At 40.5% G+C, this 11839-nt stretch overlaps 1 protein-coding gene across 5 annotated transcripts in view; it reads right to left on the minus strand.

Annotated features, from left to right (window-relative positions):
* The window catches only part of PDE7A (phosphodiesterase 7A), a 145488-nt gene that overhangs the window by 15682 nt on the left and 117967 nt on the right, over positions 1-11839 (minus strand). For 2 of the 5 annotated variants that reach the window (XM_037803603.1, XM_037803604.1), the window contains exon 13: positions 4743-6537. The exons of 2 other annotated variants lie outside the window; for them this stretch is intronic. In XM_037803603.1, the coding sequence (XP_037659531.1) occupies positions 6329-6537 (209 nt within the window). In that variant the 3' untranslated portion in view covers positions 4743-6328. Of the gene's footprint in view, positions 1-2087; positions 3682-4742; positions 6538-11839 lie in introns of those variants that run through there. One more of the 5 variants, XM_037803608.1, reaches the window with a different exon arrangement.

Genomic DNA, 11839 nt, shown 5'->3' on the forward strand with positions numbered 1-11839 from the left:
CTGTTTGATCTAGACACTCTCTTAACCCAACTCTTAATCAAACTGCCAGCATCTGAACTTTGGCAAGGTGGGCACACCAGGTAATCCATCCACAGGCCTGCAACCAAGATCATCATTAATAACAGAGGCCAATCAGATTTTCTCAGGAAGAACAGGTAACCTTGAAAGAGTGAGGCAATTAGCAGCAGAGCTTAAATAAGAATGTCATGAGGTACAACTGTTTCCATGAGGAGTTTTAGAAAGAAGAAATTATAAGGAAATTGTGAAGAATTGCAGCCACTGATTCAGCACTTACCATGTGTCAATACATGATTTTACTTACTTTTGAGAAGTGGATATTTTACAGGTTAGGGAGCAACTCAAAAGGTTAAGTAACTTGCCAAAGGACCCACAGCTAACACAGGACAAAGGACTGTCTGGCTGTAAATATAATGCTTTCAATGTTACCGTCTTACTGCAAGGCAAAGACAGAGAGGAGCAGAAAGAAGCAGGAGGAGGGAGAGAGGCAGATACAGCAAAATGCTGCATCTCAGAATAATGAGATCTCCTTCCTGCAGTTTGGCCTCACAAGGATTCTCTAAGATGCTGCTTCCATCACCATCAACATGAATCCTTATGATAAAGCCCCCAGTTACCTGAAGTAATCAGAGCGAGTCTCCTACAGTGGGAAAACCTAATCCCTACTACTTTAGTTTCCCAACAAATACCATTTAATGAGTTAATGGTATTTGTTGGGAATTTATTGGCTCACAGTTTCAGAAGTTAGAAGGCTTGCTTCCTCTCTGTCCCTTCTGGCTGGCAGGCAATCTTTGGGGTTCCTTGGTGGTCGCATGGCAGTGCACACCGTAATCTGCTTTCTCTTTCGGGTTCTGTTGACTTCCAGCTTCCAGTGCTCTCCAAGGCTTCTCTCTGGCCTTCTCGATAAGGCCTCCAGTAACAGGATTAAGACCTATCCTGATCTGATTGGGCCACACCTTCACAGAAATAACCTCATTGAAAGGTCCTGTTTACAATGGGTTTACATCCACAAGAATGGATTAAGAACATGTTTTTCTAGGATACATAGCAGTTTCAACCACCACACTTATCTCGTAATGATCCTTAGAGAGAAACTGAAGTTTTGCATTCTGCAAATGTTCATCTAGGAACTTTAGTTACATTCCTTTATGATATTGCCTTCAAAAAGTTTGCCTTTAGATATGTAACTTTTATAAACTTCATTTAAAATAATGGAACTTGGGAAATCATGTAATCTCCTGATTCTTTACAAAACATAGCACAACCCTAACAGAAAAGAAACACTTCAAATCTCTGCTTTCTCATGTAAATAAATGCACAGTGTTGCAATATGAGACAGAAATCCTTAATAATTATTGATGGGACCAGTAGAAGGCTACAATGGACCAAGGAATCACTGCACTTCAGTGTTAAATCACAGACAGCAAGAAATCTAATATTGAAAGCAAGGGTCTTTTTCTTTCTACAACTTCTACTGGACTCAAAGATGTGGTTTCAGGACAACTTACAAAGTATAGGTGTAAAGCTAAAAAAAAATTATTGTGAATGATTAAAAGATAAGTTAGCATTTTACAAAAAGTTATCATGTTGAACACTTAAAACGGTATTTAAGAAACCACTCTGAGAGCTAATTATTAGAAATGGTGTTATTTCCATCATTAACCAACTGAACCATTCATTCGCATACCGAGCACACCCCAACACTTTGCACTCATTTACAGCACGAAAACCTGCCATATAACGCGTTTCACAAACCTCTCTGTCACCCAAACACCAAACATGTTTTCTAACTTCTAATACCCTTTATTCCATCCAGGGCAGTGCTTACCCTGAAGATTCTGTTTACCACAAGGCTTGAGCACAGAGGGACTAATTTCAATATAAGTTCTGAGTCATCTATTGAGAGCTAAAGTAAATACAGACAGACCTCAGAGATATTGCAGATTTGGTTCCAGAGCACTGCAATAAAGCGAGTCACACAATTGTTTTGGTTTCCCAGTGCATATAAAAGTTATGCTAACACTATACTGTAGTCAGTATATTAAGTATGCAGTGGCATTATCTGTAAAAAAAAAAAAAAAAGTGCATATCTTAATTAGAATGTGACAGAGACATGAAGTGAGCACACACTGTTGAAAAAATGGCACCCAGACTTGCTCAATGCAGGGTTGCTAGAAACCTTCAATTTGTAAAAATTAAAAATGCTGTATCTGCAAAGCACAATAAACAAAATATGCCTGTACAGTAATACATAATTGATTTGTTCAACAAACATTTATTGATGGTCCAATTTATGTCAGCCCTCTGCCAAGCTCAAGAGACAGAAAGGTGAAGGAGACTTGCTGTGTGCTCTCAGTCAACATATCAAGCATGTTTCCACCTGTACACTGAGAACCCTTTGGGACCCTCCTTCTGTTCTTCTCCCCTCCCTGTCACTGGGTTCCCTTTATAGTCTCCTCCAGTACTTGAAAATGGACACTGATGCCTTGTCTCTGTTCAGTCTTTTGGGCCTTCTAACCGTTGCACACTGTCTGCAAATCCTTAGCAAGGAGTGACTGCAGACCAAGTCTCATACCTATCTGCGCCACTCTGTGTTTCAGAGGTATGCTGACACTATTGTCATTAATATGCACGTTTATTTAAAAACAGTACTGAATCCATATTAGCTATTGGCCATTGTGTATTTTCTCAGTCAGGAGATACTGCTTGGAAAGGGTGTTTAAACTAAAAATTTATACATTGAAAAGGGCATACTTGAAAGCATTTTGAAAAAACAATCTTCAAGGAATTATTAGCTCTCATAAGTTTCATCCTGGGTACAAGTAAATGTATTTCCCAGGTTTGCAAATGACATCAAATACAATTTTTGCTTTTTTGTCTCACAATCAATTACAAACCACCACTTTTACAATGAATATGAATATTGACTAGGAACCAGATTTTTTTTTTTCCTTTAAGCTAGGGCTTGTCGTAATTTTTCCTCCAAGGAACTCTACCTCTAAGAGCAGAGAAGACATCCCCTACCACCAGAGTCTGAGCCTGGAGCCCAGAAGGGCTGCTAAATGCTCAACAATTCTTAGAAGTCTCCTGTTTTATAAAAATTCATGTGAATTTTGCACTGTTTTCACAATATTTGCTTATTTTAACTGCAAGATTTTAAATTATTTAACTGTTTCCTCATATTTTTCCTAAACTAGCATTCAGTGATTAAGAAGTGGGCTATAGAAAGTGATCCCCACGTTACATAAAACTTAAGTTTTCAGTGGGTTTACTATACATGTACGCAGGAATACAGAAATATAGACTATATATATAAATATATAATATAGAGATAAGATAATCCTTTCAGTATTAATAAGGCAGACATAATGGATCAGAGCCAAAGTGAGCAATCATACGGAGGGAGAATGGAGCCCAGGCAGGCTCAGTTGAAACAGAGCTGAAGGTACTAAGGCATGCGCCAGTCAGAGGCTGATGTGGAGAAGCAGCTACTGGCTGAGAACATCTAGCATCGTCGGGGAAGAGAGATGCTGGTCCACAAACTTGCTCATCAGCAGTTACAGCCCCATAGGAAGACTGATGGATGAGGCAACTTGCTTCCCTTCCTTAGGTGCCGTGTTCACCATGTAACTGATCATAATTTGGCTTCCAGAGAAGATTTGCCTAAGGGAAAGAATAATTGATAGTTATAGTTCTTGTTGTAAATTAAAATAATTGACTTTTTAACGTCAGTTACTGTGAGCTTGGTTAATGTGAGTTTGACATGAGATAGTTCCACTCTGCATGTGCTGACAGACCAGTTCTGTGAGCCTGTAAGGCTCTTTACTGAGACTGGGCTCTGGCTGCATCAAATTTGCCAAGGTGACACCTCCCCAGGTGAGTGGCCAGTTGACTTGCCCCAGGTAAACACTTGACTCTGCTCCCGTCGCACCTGCTGTACCTGCACTGTCCGGGTGGCTAGTCCAAATTGACATGTGCTCTGAGTGTAAAATATACACCAATTTCAAAGACTTACCATTGAGAAGTAGGATGTAAATCTCATTAATAGTTGTTTTTCACTTTGATTACATGTTGAAATGATAAAATACCTTGGATGTATTGGGATATATAAAATGTTATTAACTCCACCTGTTTCTTTTTCCCTTTTTCCATGTGGCTACTAGAAAATTGAAAAATTACGTATGTGGCTTGCATTTTATTTCTATTGGACAACACCTTGCTGTACAAAGAATTACAGTACATTTGATTTTAAAATTTGTACTATATCCCTCTAATGAACTGGACCTGGGAAGATACAGGAGAGGCTCAGTGGTACCTTCCTTACATTGATGACAATCAAGTGGAATTAAGTGGCCATTTCTGATACTTTACTTCAAAAAGGCCAATGACAGAAATAATTACAACTACTGTAGTGCTCACCAGAGGTACTAATGTCACACACAGTTCCCAACTGTGGAGCTGAGAGGCCTGAGCTCAAAGGTGATCGTGACCACGTATCAGCCAGGACCCTTTGCAGACTCCAGACCTGGGCCTCAGCTGCTAACTCGCAAAGTGCAGGTAACAGCAGAGACCCCCATGGGATTTTGTCTGCACACAGCACTGACTGAACAAATACTTGATGCATAAATGCAAATGCCATGAAGCTAGATCTCTGATTGCCTACTAACTTAGGATTATGATTTCCAGAGGATGGAGTTATACGTTAAACATCAAAGATAAAGATGTGAAAAGATAGGTTTTTATTCATCAAAAGTTAACAGCAACAGGCACATATTAAAATGAGTATGGCAAAGCCTTTTACAAATGGCTTTACACTCAAGCTTTCTCCCAAGAAAATGGCTGTTGCAACAAACTGTAAACATAATTAATAAACAGTCTTTTACAGTAACAAGGGAAATACAAATGAACTAAAAGAAAGCACCGGTTTCTCTTAAAACTAGATTACAGTTGTGCTTACTATACATAAAACAATTTAAAACAAATTACAAAAGTGGAATGTTTTCAGTTTAAAATTAGTCCTTAAATTTTGCCTAGAAAACATCTGTTCACATCAAAAGGCCCATCAAAGGGTAACGTTTCATCAAAGGGAGGGACAAGAAAACAATGCACTTTTTTCAAATCAAAACAAGAAGTTTGGTCACTTAGCTTTGTGCATAGTTTAAGGCAACTGGAGCAATCTATTACAGCTTACCTACCTTCCCCTCCCCCAAGTGTGGCTGCCCATTAGGTCACATTCTACAATAATAAATAAAAGCTTACATTTCATATCCTTTCCCACATGGATAAATATAACACATGCACAGCCATACATGCACAGACATGCACACAAACACACCTCTCACTCACTGCAGCGAAAGGGACTTTCGTACCCTTGATCTGAAGGACGCACTTCCCCATCCCACTTTATTTCAGACTGGCAAATACCCTGAGCTGATTATGGTGTTTTAAACATTCCACCTTTTTCTTGCATGTGCAGGTCAAGTGTACAGTAGTGAAAACAACATGCAATGTCTTCACTGCAGAATCATAATACAGCTAGGACACTGGTGTTCTTCCCCTCCCACCCTAAATTAAAAAATAAGAGGTTAAAAAAATTGCGTTGCCAAACAGCACTGGAGTGAAAGCTTGGCGGTAACTCTATGATAAACGAATGCTCAGTCTCCAGTGCACAAAATAAAACTATAGCAATTGGGAGGCTTTGGTGGCATCCAAAGAAGAAAAAAGGCAAACCAGGGGGAAAGAGCTGCAGTCTAAGGTTTGATCTTTAAAAAATTTTAGTGGTTCCTTCACAATCATGCTCCAAGGCAAATTTAGAACCAATATTTTCAGAGTTGATTTGTAAACATTGAGTCTTGCCAGAGGCAGCAGAGGCTGGGCACTTCACATTTCCGTTTTCTCAGAGAGAACTTAGTGGAAGGTACGGATACATCAGACTGGTTAAATTCCAAGAGGGCTCTGATGATAGATTCAGTTCAAGTTTCCCAGTTTAAAGAATAAATTCTAGTTTGCTTTGAAAAACACACGCGGCACACCAAAAAACTTCCTCTGGTACTCCTTTTGGATTCACTCCTGCTGGGCTTTGCATATTCAAAGTTTCACCCAAAAGCCAAATGCATATTGCTATGTGTTCAGGTCTTATAATTAAAAAGTGGGTTCAAATGATCCAATGGAGGAAATCTTGGAAATAAATAATGCTGGCATCATTCACCTGGAAACCTTGGCAGTCAAGAGTAAGTTCTCCCACCTCAAGACCCCATTTCACATTTCTAAAACCCTCCAAGAGGCAGTGTGGCCCCCCTGGTGTTGGGGGTCATGATAGCCGGTTTTCCTGAGGTAATAACTGTGAGTTCAACGCCTCGAACGCAGCATCGGTGTCCTCGCCGCTGGACTGTTCTCGCTGCATTCCCTTCCAGCCGGCTTTATTCAGCCCCACATGGCCAAGCATCGTCTGGGACAGCCTGGAATTTGAAAACCTGGCCCATTCTGTAAATAAAGGCTCCACTAGGTAAGTCATAAAACCTTGAGAAAATAAAAAGGAAAAGTTGTTATCATATAGTCTGAAATTTTATCTTTAAAAGATCTATAGTTAAGTTCTATTCCAGTATTACCTAAACTTTATTTTTGAAAAGATTTGAATATGTATATTATATAAATAAAATTTATGCACCATCTCTTAAGAATCAATTTCTTCAGTAACTCAATAGACTTCTTTAAGCACAGGTGAACTGACAAACATATCAAATCTTTCCTGATTATTCCTCTCAGCTGCACACCCACATCCATCTTAGCAAATGTGCAGAGGCCACATCAACTCTCGAAGGATATCAGGGCCTAACATGATTCGAGGACGGTGCTAGTGACAACTGGAGGCTGGTACTGGAGGGGATGGGACCTGGGCTGCCGGGTCAGAAGCACTTCACTGCACTCTCCCCTCAGCAAGAGTGACCTTCAGTGTACTCGGTCATTTTATTTAACTCATGATTTATGAAGCCAAATCTCATGACAAGAATTAATGAGTCTAAAAAAAGCAGGGGAAATTAGTTCAAGAAATGACGAAAGCAAACATGAAAAGTATACTACCAGGGCCCTCATTAATAAATAACTTTCACGATTGATCTCCTTAATTCACAACCATGAAAAGAAAATGAGTAATTTTAAGATGTTTTGCATCTTTAGGTTATACAGCACTCAACTGCACATTAGTTATATTGAATTTAATTTGACAGAGCACCCTAGAACATAGCTTATCATCCAAACCATATTACATATGAGGAGAAACAAATAACATTATCCTAAAATTTTGATCTGTTAGGGGAGAAGAAAATGAACCTTCAAATTCTATCACTGCTCATGTAACAGTTTTCAAGTTTCCTTCATGTCCAAGGCTTTTTCTTTGCAGCAAAGACCATGTGGCCCACAGACGGCACAGGTTCCATTCAGCCCCTGTGAAAACCTCACTGAAGTTAGAACAACTTCATCCACTATTTTTAAATAGAAAAGTCATATGGTCTGATGGTGACATGTTTATGTGTATATAATCATGGTGCTGAAACCACAGTTGTGATACTGTAACAAGACTTCCTTTCTTTCAAGCATCCATTCCCTTCCCACACATTTACTGAAATGCTACTAGGGCACAGAGCTAGGGGTGCTGGGGATACAACAGTATCGAGGCGCTTCCATACTCGTGAGGAGACAGACAAAAAACCAAAAAAGTTTCATTCTGCAGTCACAGAACACGTCAGCCTTCTGCAGCTATCCTCACGCCACTGCCCCAATGGGCGATTTCACCCAAACCCCTGTCCCTTCTACATGCCGCAGTTAAGTCATGGGCAGCTGGAGATTTGTACCCATGTGCAGAATGTTATTACAGGTTTTACGTGATTTATTTCATGTGATGTCTCCCAGTGCTCCAACCGACTGAGATCTTTTGGGATCCTGTCCCCAGCATTCAACAAATAAGCTATCACTTCTGGCTCTATCTGAACCTAAAATTTATTTCAGGTTTTAATTTAAGTACTTAATAAAAATGAAAAGGTCAGGGCAAAGGATACAGCCATACAGCATGTAACCAGCACCTCTTGATCATAGCTGATGGCAGCCTGTTCATCCATTTCCTGTGCCAGCCACATGCCCGTCATCTTCACAGATACCCCAGGATGCCTTGTTAGATGCCTCACTCTTATCCAGTATGTGATACCACAGGATGCCTTGTTAGATGCCTCACTCTTATCCAGTATGTTATATGTTCTCATTCAACAAAACTAGCATTCTTATCAAAGGAGGGAACTATGATACCTAACTGTGACTTGCACTTAATGAACCTATGTGGCTCCTAATAATCGCTTCCTAGTAGAGCAGCTAAGAGCCTGGGATGTGGTGACAGAAAGACCTGGATCTGAAGCTCAACAGCAACACCTGTTAACTGTACACACTGGGCAAATTACCTTACCTGTAAAGAGGACACACACAGTACCTGCCTCACAGGGCTGTTGGGAGATGTCAATAGATACAACTATTCCCACCATATTCCTGTCCCTATGAAATTCCATCCTAGAACTTTGTCCAACACTGACAGCAAGAACAATGGTTAAGGGACCCATCTTATTTTCCCTTTTAAAAACTGCAATGTAACCTAAGATGGCGGCTAGGTGAGACAGGGCAAAATAACACCTCCATGAAAAATACTAGATAAAAACCAGAAGGTGACCCAGAATACCAGTTTCAGTGATGCACCAGCTGGACAAGGTCTGCTAGAACCACAGGGGCTGTACACTTGGTGAAAACGGGAGTCTGCATTCTGAAACGAGTGAGTAACCAGCTGAAAGACCCACAACCACGCTGCAGTGTGGGGAAGCCGGGGGTTGGCATTTGGAGACGGACTGGTTCTTTAAAAAAAAAAAAAAAAAAAAAAAAAAAAAGGGAAAAACCCAGGAGCAGCTGCATTTGCGACGGTGAAAACCGTGCAGTGAAGCACGGCAGAAGCAGTCTGAGCCGGCCTCTCGGTGTCTGGCATGGAGGATAGCCTGCTGCAGATTCCCTCAAGGCCAGGGGAGCGGAGGGGAGAGCTGGAAGGAGAAAGAAACCCCGCTGCTTGCAGCTGCTCCCTGGCAGACTGGAGACACTCCTGCTCGGAGCCATGCCCTCAGCCCAGAGCAGCGCCAGTTGTCCCGGAACTGGGAAGGAGGAACTGTGCAAGGAGAGGGGAGGGGTGGAGATGCCCTATTCAGCCATCTTTGCATCAGGTTGAGAGTGTCCCTGCACGGCCGGTGGCCTGGGGCTTCCCTTGAGGGATGGCATACACTTGTGACGTAGCACAGCCTTCCCTCAGCAGAGGTCTTGGAAGATCACGGCTGAGAAGGGGGGCCCGCTCGGAAAACCCAGGGACACTACGTCAATGCCAGTGGTTTGTGGGTCAGCGTCAGAGAGGATTGGGGGCAGAACTGAAATGAAGGCTTAGACTCTTGCAACAGCCTTGAATCTCTGGGAACACCTGGGAGGTTTGAATATTAAAGCTGCCCTTCCTCCCTACCCACCCGGACACACACCCCACATTCAGGGCAGACGGCTCCAGCAACACACCCAAACCGAGTTCACCAACTGAACCCCACAAGAATCATTTCCCCGCACACCACAAGAACAAAGCTGAGAGCTGACTTGAGGGGTACAGGTGACTCGCAGACGCCGTCTGCTGGTTAGTTAGAGAAAGTGTACGCCACCAACTTGTATTTCTGAAAAATTAGATTGGTATTTATTTATTTTTTTTTACAACTTGAAAGAACCCTATCAAGCAAAGCAAATGCCAAGAGGCCAAAAACAACAGAAAATCTTAATGCATATGATAAAACCAGACGATATGGAGAACGCAATCCCAAAGACCCAAATCAAAACATCAGAAGAGACACAGTACTTGGCACAATTAATCAAAGAACTACAATCGAGGAATGAAAACATGGCAGAGGATATAAAGGACATGAAGAAGACCATGGAACAGGATATAAGGGACATAAAGAAGACCCTAGAAGAGCATAAAGAAGACATTACAAGAGTAAATAAAAAAATAGAAGATCTTATGGAAATAAAAGAAACTGTTGGCCAAATTAAAAAGACTCTGGAAACTCATAATACAAGATTAGAGGAAGCTGAACAATGACTCAGTGTCCTAGAGGTCCACAGAACAGAAAATGAAAAAACAAAAGAAAGAATGGGGAAAAAAATTGAAAAAATCGAAATGGAGCTCAGGGATATGATAGATAAAACAAAACTTCCAAACTTAAGACTCATTGGTGTCACAGAGGGGGAAGAGAAGGGTAAAGGTCTAGAAAAAGTATTCAAAGAAATTGTTGGGGAAAACTTCCCAAACCTTCTACACAATATAAATACACAAAGCATAAATGCCCAGCGAACTCCAAATAGAATAAATCCAAATAAACACACTCCAAGACAAATTCTGATCAGATTCTCAAGAGTATGGGTTAAGAGAAGGAGCAAGTTCTGAAAGCAGCAAGAGAAAAGCAATTCACCACATGCAAACGAAACAACATAAGACTAAGTAGCGACTACTCAGTGGCCACCATGGAGGCGAGAAGGCAGTGGCATGACATATTTAAAATTCTGAGAGAGAAAAATTTCCAACCAAGAATACTTTATCCAGCAAAACTCTCCTTCAAATTTGAGGGAGAGCTTAAATTTTTCACTAACAAATGCTGAGAGATTTTGCTAATAAAAGACCTGCCCTACTTCAGATAGTAAAGAGAGCCCTACCAACTGAGAAACAAAGAAAGGAGAGAGAGAGATAGAGAAATTTAACAGACATATATAGAACCTTACATCCCAAATTACCAGGACACTCATTTTTCTCTAGTGATCATGGATCTTTCTCCAGAATGGACTAATATGCTGGGACATAAAACAAGCCTCAATAAATTAAAAAAAAAAAAAAAAAAAAAAAAGATTGGATCTATTCGAAGCACATTCTCTGACCACAATGGAATACAAATAGAAGTCAATAATTTGTGAATTGTAACTCCACTATTTACTTCCTACATGATATAAAATACACAAACTCTAATGACAAATCAGTGGTTTTGAACTCAATGTAAAATATGTAAGTTTTGACAAGAACTACATAAAGGTGGGGGAATGGAGGAGTATAGGAGCATAGTTTGTGTCCTATTGAAGTTAAGTTGGTATCAAAGCAAAACAAGATTGTTATGGATTTAAGAGTTTAATTTTAAGCCCCACAGTAAACACAAAGAAATTATCAGAGAATATGACCATAGAGTTGAAAAGTAGAGTATGGGTTAAGAGAACTGCAGGAACGGGTAATGGGGAGTTAAAAAATGAGTGTAGGGTTGCTGTTTGAGGTGAAGGGAAATTTCTAGTAATTGACGGTGGGAAAGAGATAGCATTACAACATTCTAAATGTGATTAATCCCACTAATGGAATGCTAGGGAGGGGGTAGAATGGGAAGATTTAGGCTGTATGTATGTTTCCACAATTGAGGGAAAAAAAAAAAGACAGTCTAAATAGATGACAATTGAATACCAAGGATGACCCTGGATGTGTTCTGAGGATGGAGGACAGGAGGCTCAAAGGGACACAGTTGAGACATGGTGGGGGTGGGGGGGAATATAGAATGTATGCTTTTTATCAATGTTGAATCTCTAGTACTTCTTAGCTGCATTTAATGGGATTGCATAAAAGATTGTTCTTGTTCATGGGAACTGTATATGTGAATTATAGTGTTTGTTCAAGGATGGGTGCAGCCAGCTCTCATACATTCAGAAGACAAAGCAATAGATGATGGATGATAGATAG

The sequence above is a fragment of the Choloepus didactylus genome, chromosome 14 (assembly GCF_015220235.1).
Source record: "Choloepus didactylus isolate mChoDid1 chromosome 14, mChoDid1.pri, whole genome shotgun sequence".
In the NCBI taxonomy this organism is placed as follows: domain Eukaryota; kingdom Metazoa; phylum Chordata; class Mammalia; order Pilosa; family Megalonychidae; genus Choloepus; species Choloepus didactylus.